The 15,219-nt window shown below is 48.1% G+C and overlaps 1 protein-coding gene across 2 annotated transcripts in view; it reads right to left on the bottom strand.

Annotated features, from left to right (window-relative positions):
• Clpb (caseinolytic mitochondrial matrix peptidase chaperone subunit B) overlaps window positions 1-15,219 on the bottom strand; it is a 123,296-nt gene that overhangs the window by 26,388 nt on the left and 81,689 nt on the right. For both annotated transcript variants that reach the window (XM_041676408.1, XM_041676409.1), the window contains one exon: window positions 6,745-6,842. In XM_041676408.1, the coding sequence (XP_041532342.1) occupies window positions 6,745-6,842 (98 nt within the window). The remainder of the gene's footprint in view (window positions 1-6,744; window positions 6,843-15,219) is intronic.

Here is a 15,219-nt window from a genome sequence, read left to right as displayed (position 1 = left end):
GCTATGAGTGCATTTACAGGAAAGGGCTGGAACCTAGCTAAGCTTGCTCTGCTCAGAGGTGAGCGGCACTGCAAGGGAGGGTTTTGGGGAGAAGGCGAATGACAAGCGTCTTGACTACTGGGCATGCCTTAGGGGACAGACTTGACAATGAAGCTGGAAAGAAAAGGGCAGCTGTGGTGCTGGTGAGAGGTGGGCAGAAACAGTCCCTGGACAAGAGTGAGCTTGTGAGGTGTACTGGAAGGAACAGAAGAGAGGCCAAGTTTGCAAGCTCCCTTGGAGAGATAGGGCAGCCAGAAAAGCTGGCTACTCCAATCCCCTCTGGAGCCTACACTTTCTACTTGGGGATGAGAGAAGCCCCTATCTCTACTGAGTTTAAGGTCTAGTTATGGAGACAAGACTTAAAAGGCAAATTTGCTCTCTTTGCTTCTACTACTGGATTACATAGTGAGTTTACTGAAAATAAATACCAGAGGGTGTTCTGTTCAGAAATATCTAACGAGTTGAATCAGCAGAACAGTAGAAAAACTCCAAATGAAGGACATTCTACAAAATAACCAAGCTGTACTGTGACAATGGCAAGCTCATCAACAAGAAGAGATTGAGAAAGCAGCCCCGTCAGAGCAGCATGATGACCACATACAATGTAAGGACCAGACCTTCTCCTTACAGAGAATTCTGCAGCGCTGGGAATCGGAGTACCACGAGAAGGTTATTTTTATCGATATCAATTCTTTTTGATATTTTGATTTTGATGACTGTGCTGACAGGACGTAAGAAAGTGTGGGCTGAGTGTGTTGCTCAGTGCTCCTGAGGCCCTCTCTAAGTGTAGAAAAAAAGTTCCCCAAATATAAACAAACCCTTGTTTTAAAACAAACAACACCCCCCCACAGAAGAGTAAAGAATCACCATGAGTACAACCTTAAAGTGATTCAGAAAAATTTACCTATATCTTCATATATAATTATCTATCTATCATCTATCTATCTATCTATCTATCTATCTATCTATCATCTACCTACCTACCTACCTACCTACCTCCACACACACAACCACTGTGATAAAATGTTAGCAGCTGGGGTCTGATAGAAAGCTTTTTGGAACTTGTTATATGATTTCTAAAACTGGGCCATAATAAAGGGGGAAGTTAGGAAATGTACAGGCCTCTGGATCATTTCTTCATCAGGAGTGCTTGCTACGAATACATACAAACCATGGCTCTGATATGCACACCTTCCTTATATAGATATATTTCAACAGAAAGTTCTTGAAGAGGGGGAGGCCGGAACTCACGGAAGCTCGTTCCCATGAAGCTTGCCTCTGCGGCCGACAAGCAGGTGCCTGTGCTGATGTGCAGCCCAGCACACGGGACAGAGCAGGTGCTGAGAGGAAGAGGTGCCCCCCACCCCCGCCCTCCACCCTCCTGGGTGCTCCGCCCACCACTTTTTGCACAGCTTCCCTCAGGTCTGCTGGGAGCAGCCAGGCTCCTCAGCCTGGGACAGGGACCCAGGGGAACCCCAGCTACCCTGAAGCGAATGAGAAACTAGAGACAGGAACTGTGATTGTGATGCTGTCACTGGGATATGCAAATAAAATATAGAGGATGGGCCTATCTGCCTAATATTCCTGCCAATTCATTCTCTGGGTGTGATTAAAATGAGCAATAAATTCCTCGTGAGTCTCAGTGGAGTGAGGATCGGGAGAGGAGCTGCGGCTGGCATGCGTGCGTCCCCCTCAGCTGAATATTCATCATGGGATAGCGCCCCATATTTTTGTTTTATCTGCCATCATGTGCACAGAGATATATTTCTACCTCTCTTTCATCTCTTAGTTAGGACATGAAAATGGTCTAGGCGCTAAGTATTAAACTCTCATTGTACTGAAATCATTCAAAGTGAGATCTAGGCTAACCCGTTCTATGAAGCCTGCCCTGCCCATTCTGCCAGGAGCCTGGCAAGCCCCACTTTCCTAGAGACACCCCACCTCCACGACTCTGCATCCTTCCTGAGGCAAGGCACCTGTCAGTTCTCTCGACAGTGGAGCCTGTTTCTCCCACAGTAGGACAACAAGCTAGAGACAGCGGCTGGGCCTCTCCCACTGTGGGTCTCTCCAGGGATCAAAGCTTAGGCCTAGGGGCTGCTGAAAGACTCTCATTACGAGAAGATCATTCGATCCAGTTAAGGTGACAGAGAGTCTGAAAGCCATGATTAGGATTATGGATAATTTTAAATATGCAGAAATCACGAATAGTAAGGGAGAAGGGTAACACAAATGGCTGGCGGGTGAAGACACGATACAGCAGGGACATGGCAGCGGCATCTACCCCACCCCTCCCTCTCACTGTCCCATCTGCCATTTCTTCATTAGAGGAAGAAAATGCAACACTACAAGTCCTGTGTCTTTAAAGTCACACTTTTGGGGGAATTCTGGGTTGACATATAAGACATTGTTGCCAGTAGGTTTAGGCAAATCTATGTAAAGAGAGCTGGCTGTGGTCTGTACAGTACCATCGAGGTACATCTGTTTAAAATACTGACAACTTGATTTTCTGTGTGTCACTTCCTTCTTTTTTTATTTATTAGATTAAAAAAAAAATCCAAGTTCCCACTCTCTCCCCTCCTCTCATCCCCCCCCCCCCCCCCCGCCTATCTAATCCTTAGCTAGAGTAAGGCACATTGCCTTGTGGAAGGTCCAAGGCCCTCCATACTATATCTAGGCTGAGCAAGGTATCCATCCAAACAGAATAGGCTCCCAAAAAGCCAGTACATGCAATAGGGACAAATCCTGGTTCCACTGCCAGTGGCCCCTCAGTCTTCTCCAGCCATACAACTGTCACCCACATTCACAGGAACTAGTTTGGACCTATGCTTGTTCCTTCACAGTTTGGCAGGAGTTGTTGAGCTCCCATTAGCTCAGGTAAACTGTTTCAGTGGGTGAACCCATCATGGTTCTGACCTCTTTGCTCATACTCTCATTCCTCCCACTCTTCAACTGAACTTTGGGAGCTCAGTCCAGTGCTCCACTGCGGGTCTCTACCTCTGCCTCCATCAGCTGCTGGACGAAGGTTCTATGGTGATATTTAAGATAATCATCAGTCTGACTACAGGGCAAGGCCAGTTCGGGCACCCTCTCCTCTACTGCTTAGGGTCTTGGCTGGGGTCATCCTTGTGGATTCCTGGGAATTTCTCTAGAGCCAGGTTTCTGCTAACCCTATAATAGCTCCCCACTTCCTTCTTTCTGGCCTATTCAGTTTTCCCATCTGCGAGATAAGAGTATTATGAGCAACCGTACACGTTTGCTACAGGAATAGAGAAATTATGTTACCATGCAGCACAGTGGGAATAACAATACAAGCAGCACTTATCCAGAGGCAGGATACTTTTACTTGAGATTGGGCTTAGTTGACCTCTCTTCCAGAAGCCTTTCTTGAGTAGTCAAGGCACTGATTCATTTGCCTGTCAGACTGTGAGCTCTTGGGTTCAGTGCAGGAGGAACAGAAGGGGAGCAAGACAAAGTCAGAGAAGTAGTAACTTGCGTTGTGCTGGACAGTTTGTGTACACTGGACACAGGCTGGGGTCATCTGAGAGGAGGGAACCTCAATTAGGAAACTGCTTCCAAAAGATTGGGCTATATGCCAGGCCATGATGCTGCACACCTTTAACCTCAGCACTCGGGAGGCAGAGGCAGGCAGATCTCTGAGTTCTCTAGGCTAGCCTGGTCTACAGAGAGAGTTCCAGGGCAGCCAGGGCTGCACAGAGAAACCCAGTCTTGAAAAAACAAAAAACAAGCAAACAAAAAGATGGGGCTGTAGGTTAGCCTGTAAGGCATTTTCTTAATTAGTGGTCAATGGATGAAGGTCCTACCCTGGTGGGGCCTGAACTCTGATGGGCAGCTACTGCTTACTACTGGCAGAGAAAGATGAAGCTCAGGTCAAAAATAGAACTTTCCCATAAAATTCTGCCTTAAAGAGCTATTTTTTTTAAAAGATTTATTTATTTATTGTGTATACAGTATTCTGCCTACATGCATGCCTGCAGGACAGAAAAGGGCACCAGATCTCATTACAAATGGTTGTAAGCCACTATGTGGTTGCTGGGAATTGAACTCAGGGCCTTTAGAAGAGCAGGCGGTGCTCTTAACCATTGAACCATCTCTTCAGCCCCTCAAGAGCTAGGTTTTGCAGTTTGGTAAAAAAATAAACAGAGGAGAAGGGAGAGCAAGGAGAGATGGAACAACCAAGCCGAGGACAACATAGACAGCACAATGAGTGGAGACGCTGAGGGCACCTGGTACTAGATTAATAATACTGTCGTCACCTCCCTCAGGTGACCTTCAGTAGCTCTAACGACCTGTGCTGACACTAAGATGCTTGTCCCCTTTGAGAGAGAAACCTTGGCACGACCAGCACCAGGACTACGTCCCACTACAGGTGTTTTTGGCCTACAGAGAAGATGATGGGTACAGTTCCTGGGGCTCTCTGGAGCCAGCAGGGATTTCATCAAGGCATGTGGGGAAGCTGGCCTGAAAGGCAGTGCAGCTGTTTCTAGGGGCGAAGAATCTGAGCCCAGGGAGGGAAGCAACAGCCTCTTGAATTAGTAACTCTTTTTGGTCCCAAGAGCCCACTGGGATGGGCTGTGAAAAGCTGGCTGTCATTTCTTAACTCACCTCTTCTCTCAAGAAATTATCCTAGGACAACCAAGTGCATCACACCCTTTCCGTGGCCGAGGCTGATCACTGAGTTGTTCCAGCTCTCCTATGAATAAGGCAGGATTACTTTTTTGCCCTTGTTTGATTTGGTAGGAGCCTGTGGCTAGTTCTGGCCAGTGAGTTGTAGGAAGTAAAGGGTTCTGCTTCCAGATGGAGTAGTCAACTCTGAGTGTGGCCATGAGTGAGAGGTCAGAGGGCAACTTGTGGAATTGGTTCTCTCCTTCTTCGTTTTATGGGTTTTAGGGATCCAACTCAGGTTGCGAGGTTCTCACAACTGAAAATTTAACACCCTTCAGAGTATACTTTATCCTTTGGCAAGCAACCAGTGACTGGGCGTGGAGCAGGGTGGAGGAAGAGAGTGCTGTAAAGGTGGCATCTGAGTGCCTTTGATGAGCAGAGCCCACCTTCCTTCTCCAGCAACAGAGAACAGTAGCACAAGGCAAAAATACATGTTGTTCAAACCACTGAAATTTTGGACAATTACAGCAACAGAGTCCAGCTTATTCTGCTGGATAAGCAAACATACATCTAGCTGACCCTTAGGGACTATTTAGTTCAGTATTTCTCTTCCCTGGAGCTTCACTGAGGCTTCAGTGAGGAAAGTGCTAGTTCCAAGGTTACACAGGCAGAATGATGGAGCTAGGCTGAGAACCAAGTCTCTGCTGTCTCAGACAGGCAGAGTATCTGCCACTAGGTGGGACCTGTCACTCTGAATTATCTCTGTGGACAAGACCATGTTAGGAAGAGCAAAGAAAGAGGAGGGCTCAGAAGCCTGGTGTTCCGGGCTAGATCCCGCCACGGAGCTCATCAGTCAGCTGTACCGCACCTCGGCAGCTGCCTGGCTTCTGAGGGAAGAGTGGGTTGCACGGGTAACACTTGGACCATCTTCCCTTCAACCAGAACAATTCCATTCCTCTCTGATTCATTTGCTTTGCTTTCCTACGATTTCCCATCACAAGATCCGATGGCTGTCCGTGTTTCTGCCAGGTCTGATTCTTGGATTCTACCCAATTGCTCCCAAATTGTAAGTTCTGTAGCTGGGGAAAGCAGGACCTTAGTCTTATTTGTCGGGAAGTTCCAAAGTGTGGCTGAGAAACTAACATGAGGATGAAGCTGTTCTTCCTGAGAGTGTGTAGCGCCAGGGCGAAGGAGTGAGGACGGGAAAGGATGCTGTCTGTGAGAGGCTGCAGGACAGGTGAGGTCTGAGGAACACCAGGCTGGCCTCCAACTCACAGAGATCCACCTGCCTATGCCTCTCAAGTGCTTGGAAGTAAAGGTGTGCGTCGCCACCACCACCCAGCTAGTTCACTCAAGACTTCATTTGGCTTCTGCTGAAAAGAAGCAGGGAGGCTATCACCTTAAAAATAAAGGAGACTGTTTAATTCTCAGAAGCCACATATGGCTTGGGCCTCTCCCTCTCCATGTTCATGACAGGAAAGCTCTCTATTCTTGGTAAGACCAGAGCTGGATGTGAACTGAAATAGACAGTAACCATCAAGGGTTGGCCTAGCGACCCATGCCTGCAATCCCAGCACTGGGGATTATTTTAAGGCTCTTCAGCCAGGCTGCAGACAACAGATCCCATATGCTAGAAAGAGAGCAGGACAAGGGTCAGAAAGCCAGGTATTCTGTGCTCATTCCTACATGGAATCTACTGTACATAGTCTTGTGGTCAAATGCATTTGCTTCGGGCTTGATAATTTACTCTAAAAGTGGCAGTCTTGTATAAAGTAAGATCACCTAAGAAGTGCTCTTGGTGTGGAACCTGAAGCAACTGACAAAAATGGAAGGTTATGGGCTGGAGAGATGGTTCAGCAGGTAAGAGCCTGGCTGTTCTTCCAGAGGACCTGAGTTCTAGTCCCAGCACCCATGTGGCAGCTAACAACTGTTTGAACTCTGGTTCCAGGGGATCTAATGTCCTATTTTCCCCTCTTCTGGGCACTGCACACACATGATACATATACACAAACACAGGAACCCCCAAAATAGTAGAAGATTAAATGACATATGGGGTACCCAAAGCCTCCTCTCTCTACTTACCTTGGTCTCGGATGCTTTCAGAAGCTTCATAACCTCTCCTTCCCGGGCATAATCCAAGGGTGTGTGTCCCATCTCATTCCTCTGAAGGGGGTTGGCTCCTGGCAAGAAAAAAGGACAAATGGTCAGGGGCTATACGAAAGATTCCTCAGCATTCACCTATAGGTGGCTCGGGAGTCTCAATTTCAGTATGAATCTCCATGAAAATTTATGAGATTACAGAATGACAGGATAAGCATATTAAGTTACTTTGGAAGGAGAGATATGATGGAGGTCAGGAGACTAGGGGCTTCATGCAGCTAAACATGCTAACAAAACTCAGCAAATACGTTCATAGGTTTATACACCCAGCACAAATGCCAACACATGCATTCACATATATACATATATGCATTCATTAAAATGTTCACATTTTCCAATATAACTACACACCAAGGAACAATGATTCACAAAGCCATATAATGGGTTCCTTTCTAAAACAGAAGAGCCCAAATAGGAATTTAAAGGACCTGCTTTGCTTCTTTTCTCCTTAATATCTTTTATTTTTCTCTTCTGCGAGGTCTCCCTATGTATCCCTGGCACTTGATTGTAGAGTAGGCTTCCCTCGAGCTCAAGGCCTCCCATCTCAGCCTCCTAAAGGGGGGTTAGAGTGTGACTCACAAAACCCAGCTCTTCTCCTTCCTCCAGCCAGACTCAGCCAAGTCCTGGGGAGGATGTGGACATCTGAGGACTGTGCCCTGCCCTGCTAGCTGATGATGAGGGTTGCGTTCTGATGACTGGAGGACTACCCTCTAAGTGCACAGAGCAGCAGTATATGGCGTGTACTTAGGTAACAAGGAAAGACTCCTCTCACCCTCAGTGCTGCCAGAAGCTTCTTCCCACAACCCAGTTCTGGGAAACGCTCTTCCCAACCCTAACTCTCTCTTTCTAACCCTAACCCTTTGTTCCCAACCCTAACTCTACACTCTCTTCCCCAACACTAATCCTCTCTTCCCAACCCTAACCCTACTCTCTCTTCCCAATCCTGGCCCTAACCAATGCGAGCTATCCTGCTTCTGTTTTTGTTTCTCAAGCCAAGGTTTCTTTGTGTAATAGAAAGGCTGCCCCAGAGTTAGCTCAGTAGACCAGGATAGCCTCTGCCTCCCAAATGCCGGGATCAAAGGTGTGTGTGCGCACGGCAGAGTTTTTACTGTTATTTCTGTGTCAGCTACCTTGCAAACTCCGAAGGAATGGAGCTTGAGGACAGAAGTGGCCTTGCCTCATAGGCTTGCCTTCCAATATCACCAGAAAGAAGTGCACATCACCTGCAGCATGCGGCAGTAACTACTCAGTAATCCCTGTGCTCCTTTCTTACTAGAGAAATGTACAGGAGTTAGGAGGAGTTTAGCCTAGTCGCTGCTGTAAGGACGTAACGAGGACCCACACAGCACAGGACCTTGCTCACAGTGGATATCTGATCACTGGGGATAGGAGCAAAAGCCAGTTTTCCTAAATCTGCCTGTGGGAACTTATACTTTGAAACCCTCCCCCATTGAAGTTCTGCTTCTTTAGAATCCACAACTTAGCAACGGTGGTAAAATCACTAAGCTCTTGTATGTGGCTGTCTGAGTGGGAGGAGGAAGGGCACAGGGAAGTTTCAAGTAAGAAAACAGTCAGACATGTACCTTTAATGCCAGCACTCAGAAGACAGGGACAGGAGGTCCAGGGCAGTCAAGGCTACACAGTGAGACACTATCTCAACAAAACAATCACACCTCCTCCATAAAAATGAAAAATAAGATCATTTCAATTAGGAATAAATACTAATATATATTTTATAATACACAGAATATGGAATTCAGATACTAGCTGTGGACACCACGTTGCCAAACTCGGTTGTACGCTTCCGGTCTTTTAGTAGATGTCCTGGAGTGACAGGAACAGTCTACTGATCATTATTCATGCTTGACTCTGTACTTCTTGCATGGGTTTTTGTCTTTTAATGTTCAAAACCCTAAGGAATTAAAATTGCCAAGATACAGACAGGGAAACTGGCCTGAGATCAACCATCACCACAGGCCTATTGTTTTGAGCCTGGAGTCCACTCTAGCCTAGTTAGTTTTCCTAACTCCGATTCTCCACACCCTCAGGTGTCTCAGGAGGGACCATCCTACTTCACCGCAGGTGTTTACTGAGCCCAGAAAGGCTCTCCCACAGCCCAACTGAACGATCACGTGGTTACCAGCACTACTGTTTCTAGTCTTTTAGGACAGAGCCTTTCTTGGAAATGAGTTGGCGCTCACTGGGCACTCCAGCAGTTCCATCCGTGTGCAGGATGGGGACTGGCAGGGCCAATGAGCAGTTCCTTCTTTAGCTACTTCTGCTAAATTGAAAGCAGCACTCTTAACCCGTGAGCTCTTTCCAACCCTTCCCCTCATACTTTTGTTTTTTGTTTTAAGAGGGACCTGGCCTTTAAGTTCACTACATAACCCACCCTTATCCTTGAACTTGATGGAGCTCCTCCTGCCTTGTTATCCTGAGTGCTGGGAATGTTTTTTTTTTGTTTTTTGTTTTTGTTTTTGTTTAAATCCCTCCTTACTGTTCTGTAGTAACTGGTAATCTGGCCATTGACTCCTTTGAGCTTTTTAAGAACTCTTTTCAAATCCTCCCCTCAATCCTGTGACCAGTCTTCCTGTCTCCTTTGCAGATGTCTTTTCCTATTTTTAGGAATAAGTCTCCTTTGAGTCTAGCACAAACTCAGCTCTCCAAGAGCTTATGGGGACATGATGAGCTCATGACAGTAACACAGACTGAGACTGGCCACTGTGCCACTGAAGGACAGGCAGATAAGAACCACAGAGTTCAAGGAGGACAGGGTTAATTCTCTTGGCATGGCACTGAATGGGGTCCTGCAAGGTCCAAGGGGCCAGTGCCAGACAGCATCCTCCTCATCCCATAGCACAGCCGGGGCAGGAGTCTCCTGGAGCAGTGGAGAGGGCTCTCCTTTCTCTGGCTGCCAGGAAGGAGTTCTGCTATTAGCTGTGCTGTGTGCAGTGGGATTAAATCTCTAGGAGGGAGAGGAAAGAGGGAAGGGAGGAGGCATGGGCAGAGGGGAGGAGGGAGGGAGAGGTGAGAGAAGGCAGTGGAAGAAAGAAGAGAGGGTGAGATTAGCTGCTTCAAACAAGTGCTGTCAGTGATCTATATTTGCTTACAGAATGAAAAATGTGTGCCATAAACATTGGCCACTGAGTAATTTCTAGCAGGAGCCGTGTCACTTCTCATAAAGCATGGGGTGGGGACAGGTAGGACATCTCTGCACCTGGGCCAGCCAGCACAGGGGCTTCCTTTTATAGCTGTGCTGGGCTTTGGATCCAGTCCAGAAGACTCTCAGGTCAGGCTACTCACTGGGGAAACCAGTCGGGTTCTCCAAGGTTCTGGAGCCTAAGGGCAGCACATCTGCCCCACTTTAGGAAGGCTGAGGCAGGGCACCTGGATAATGTCCATCCAATATTACTCCCCCAGACTCATACCCTCCCTCTGACTTGACTAATTGCTCTAATAATTGATAGAACCTGACTTCTACCACTGATCGATTTCACCTTCACGACCAATGGCCACAAACCATTACACTCCAATAAATAACCATGCTGGGCCTCACCCGGCTGCCCTCTCCGGGGGCATCAGGATAGCCTGTGCCCTGGCCTGACCTCCCCTTGCCTCCCACCCAGGGCCCCTCCAGGCCAAGCAGCTGGTCTTGAGGGCCAGGCCTCTGGGAGCAAGTGATAGAGCTGGGAGGAGGTGGGAGCACTAATCGCAGGCCATCCGTCACCTCCCACTGGCTGTCTGGGGCTGGGGCAAACACCTGGAGCACCCTAGGCAGTGTGGTGCAGGACCCCTCCTTCCTCTCCTGCTCCAGATTAGTTGTCCCAGCTTATAATATTTGATAAATAGCAGTCTGGCTTCCTGGCAGCGCGGCTGCGGCTGCGCCTGCCCGCTACAGCTGTGGAAGGTCACTCATTGGGGAAATATGTTTCTGTCAGTGGTATTGAAAAAAGTTTAGTGGAGTGACAGGCCTCAATTTTTCAAATTTTATTAACTCCATCCTCTTAACCATTTGTCTTGAATTCCTTCAGATTCTGGGGGATCTGTCAATAAGGATCGGGCCCAGAAAGTAGGGTAGGGGTGGTTGGGTGGGCAAGAAGGAACGGGTGCTGGTTGGTGCTGCTGTGGCTGGCTGAGATCTCCTTACCCAGGAAGGTTAAGGGAGTGGAAGGGGTGTTGGTGATAGAGGCCTGGCTCACTGGTGCCTAGGGAGCCTGCTGCTCTTCTCAGGTCAGCATCTGCTTTTGATTTGACATAATCACTATGCTCCAGGTGGGAAAGCACCCTCATAAGAGCTCACTTCTCTCTACTGCGTCGGGAATAGGTGCTCCCTCGGCTCCACTGACTCCATCTTTGAAGACTGAACCTGTCTTCAGGAAGGCCTCCTTACTCCCTCCCACAGACTGTTTGGAACTGGAGAAGAACTCAGCAAAGGTTGGGTACCATCGTCTATACCCCCATAGCGTTCTGCCTGTCTTCCTGCGAGAACTGCACACTATGCATGGTCACTGTTGCTGGACACCAGCACAGGGCCAGCACACGCTTCTTCCTGTTTGTGCGAGAAGACTGTCTTCTCCTCAGGAGCTATCTTTTGAGGCTGAGAGAACACGACAGTTGTTCTGTGTGCTGGGAAAGCCTTCCTGACAGCAACTGTGTGTGACCACGCCCTTGTTCCTGTAAGGGAGAGCCATCTGAGAGGAGAGGAGAAGCTCTTCCCCTCCTAGCAGGGGCAGGTGGGTGAGGAGTACCAGCTGCTGGCTGAGCACTTCTCTACTGTTCTGGTGGTGACTGCTGGCCCATCCACCTCTATGGGTTTTCTGAAGACTGAATGAGGCTGAGATAAGATTATAGCGACCTCTGTAAAGGCTTTGTCATCCACTCCTTTTCACATCTACCTTCGCTTCTCTGACCCCTTCATCCTGACTTTCGTGATTCTGGCAGTCTCTTTCCTATCCCCAGCGAGAGGTTTTGGTGGGTATTAGAGATGTCCTCCACGATAAGAGGTTCCAGGCAGACTGGTATTTTGGAAATAAGATCCCTATCAAGGAAGCACTCGGAAAGATGGCTGGACAAGCGTCTGTGACAAGCCTTCCCTGTCACCACACTCTCTGTCATGCTATCTGTGTAGTTCCTTCAGTCCTCCCCTCTGGGTCCTTATTCTTCTTATTCCCTTTTCGGGTCATGGCCTGCCACAAGCCAGTTACCACAGTCAGTCCCCGTACCTCGGAGGCCAGACCCTGACCAGCTCTCTCTGTCCTCAGAGGCAGACATCTAAGAGGCTGGCGAGAGTGACAAGGGAAGCACAGTGGAGGAGCGAGAGAGCTCCGCCTCCTGAGGACCAGGGCTCTACACTACACAATCAGACGCACTCAGCTAACAACAGGTAGAAGGCTGCAGCCCAGGCTGCATCTTCTGCTGACTACACCCATGAATTTAATCCTTGCCATTGGTGAAGGAAGCAGGGGAGTCCTCCCCACCCCACTTTACAGATTGCCTGGGTCTGGTAGAAGAGTAAGAACAGGGACACACGCTAACACTTGCTGGGTAAACAGTCTTTACATACTGTGCCTGAATAATTCATACACGAAGAGAAAACAGGCTCAGAGTTGAAATAATTTGCCCCGTGGTCATACAGTAGGCGAACAGTGAAGCTAAGATTTAAAACAGGGTTCATTTCTCTTTCATAAATGTTTGAAACGTTACATTTTTAAAAAAAGAAGATAGCTCTACTACCCCCACCCCACCTCAGAGTGCCACCAAAGGCCTGATGACTCCCTTCCAAAGTGCTGAGATGCTCTGGGGCCAAGCAAGACAGAGGAGTTCCTTCTCTTCATGGGCTGAGGACAGACATCTCTGTAGAAAGGATACGGCAAAGCATTTCTTCTTTTCCTATTCAGGGTTCCCAGTCTGGGGCAAAGGAAACTGTGAGCTATAGTAACTCAACTTCCTGGACAGCACCCAGAAACCTTTCCCATGATCCACAGCCTTCAGGAATCTGGGGGACAGAAAGCTATCTACCTCCTCATGGCCTCACTCAGACACAGTCCCACAGCACAAAAAGGCAAGAACTGCCACACAGTGGAAGCAGCAGGTCCAGACTGTAGGGAGGTAGACGCTGTGGATGGAGGAGTGAGGAGCTGGATTGCCCCCCTCCCCTCATGCACCATGGGTCTGGGGAGCTGGGACCAAAGAGAGGAACAGAAGACAAACAACGTGTGGGCTCAGCAGGTAAAGATATTGGCCACCAAGTCTGATTATCTGAGTTCGAGCCCAGGGACTTATATAAGGGAGAGAACCCACTCCACAGGCTGTCCTGTCCTTCACATGCGTGCTGTGCACACGCGCACGGCAGACAAATAACCTCAGTGAAACGGACAGCCTTCCGGCCATTTCCTCCGTCCTCTCACCATGAACTTTCCATACACTGCCTCATCTCCGGAACCAAACGTATGCGTCAAGGGGGCTTTGTGAACCTCTAGAAGAAGTGGGGTGACTGCTGGCAACTGATGGTCTCTATTAATCATACGAGACTAGCCTCTTCTCCTGTGTCAGGATTACCTGTGAGCTCGGCCAGGTAGTAAGGGCAAAGGGGGACTTCATCAGACATTTGATGGGATGTCTCAGGAAAACCCTGTGGTCACAAGAGGACACTGGATGCCAGCAACACATGGAATGTCAGTCAGTGGCTGATGGACAACCAGACCCCAGAGGGAAAAGGGTAAAAGACAGACCAGAGAGGTTTCCAGCGGCAGTAAGTGGTTTGGCTGTATCCAGCATGTTTATTTCTCATCTGGATATCAAGGGGTGGGCTACTCATTAAATCCGTAGATGTGATGAGGGTGGAAGGGTACCTAATACACCTGACAGAAGACTGACAGTAAGAGGTGAAGTGTCAATGAGGAGTCATAGCTTTTGGAACAGAGACAAAGCAGAGAGATTGTTCTGGGAACCACAACGGGTGTGGAAAAGGGTTTAGAGCCATGTGAGAAAAATAGCTCAGGGAACCAACTAGTTGGTGGTTTGGACTGGAGAGAAAAAAAAAAGTTCAGGAGACCAGGCCTGCTACCATGCAGAACTGGGAGATTAATAATAAGACCCCTGGATACATCCCATGGCTGGCTTGCTAAGCATCAGAAAGTCCAAGGTAGACTACGGCAAAGTTAAGTTCCCCAGCAGCAGAAGTGCTCACGCATTGAATGGATAGCTACTTGTTAAGTGTACTATTGAAATGTCACTTAGTTTGTTTTTAAGATTTATTCTTATTTTATATGAATGAGTATTTTGTTTGCATGTAGGTCTATGCACTGCTTGTGTGCCTGGTGCCTATGAAAGTGAGAAGAGGATACCAGGTCCTCCGAAAATGGAGCTGCAGATGGTGGTGAACACCATGTGGCCCTCTGCAAGAGCAGCAAGTGATCCTAACTACTGAGCCATCTTTCCGTATTAACTGCTAATTATCTATTCACGTGTCCATTCAAAGATACCGAGAGTCCTTTATGCGTCTATCAGCATGCTAGGTATGAGGAAGACAGAGGTGAGGAAGAAGATGCTGTCTCTTCTAGGGAAATCCTGATCCTGGCTGCAAGACTAATACAAGGAAGTCTAGCTTCAGTTCAGATGAAGTCAGAGTCCTGGTGGAAATCCTCACACATTTGGCTGCCAAATCCCCCAAGCAGACCAATCAGGAGCAGCTCACTCGCTGAAACTCAGCGCACTGTCTGTGGGACAGAAGCACACAGTGAAGCAGAGCTTGTGAATCTTTGTGCTTGATGTTTTGCTCTTACAGCTTCAGTTGTGGTCTTTGGTTTATGTACCCACAGCTTGTCTTACAAGTGGCTGTGGTGTCAGGGTGAAGTGATTTAGCCAGCAGGGCTACCAACTCTCCATTTCTTACCCACCCTGTGGGGACTGCTTCAGCACAGACATAAACATGCTCCTGCCGTTACCTTATTGCACTCCTCACATGGGGAGGCTAGAAGGCTTGATTCAGGGATATGATTGGATTTTAAATCCCAGTCTCACAGGATTTTAATTACTGGTCTGGGGCAGCAGGGATAGGCGCTGGCTGCCTTTGGATGGAGGAGGTCGATACACCAGTCCACAACATATTGAGCCACAATGCCTGCAGACTCTATTGCTCTATTTAATCATCTTTTGCAAAATTTACAGTGGAACAGGAGGGATCAATACGGAATTTATCACATTCTCTTGTAAATATGAGCCAGGAAAGAGTTCCAGGCAGTTTGTTACTGAGTGGGAGGGAACATGTCTGTGTACAGCTGGGCATCAGGAGATGAGACAAAATCCATACTTCTTGGCATAAGCTACTCAGCCAAGTTCAATGGGAGGAACACTGATCCATTCAAACAACCAATCATCCAAGCAACATTCCAGAAC

The sequence above is a fragment of the Microtus oregoni genome, unplaced genomic scaffold (assembly GCF_018167655.1).
Source record: "Microtus oregoni isolate MIOR12 unplaced genomic scaffold, Mior012 000027F_ref0000203, whole genome shotgun sequence".
Taxonomy (NCBI): Eukaryota; Metazoa; Chordata; class Mammalia; order Rodentia; family Cricetidae; genus Microtus; species Microtus oregoni.
The sequence above is the reverse complement of the archived record's forward strand: the minus strand, read 5'-3'. Positions and strand labels throughout refer to the sequence as shown.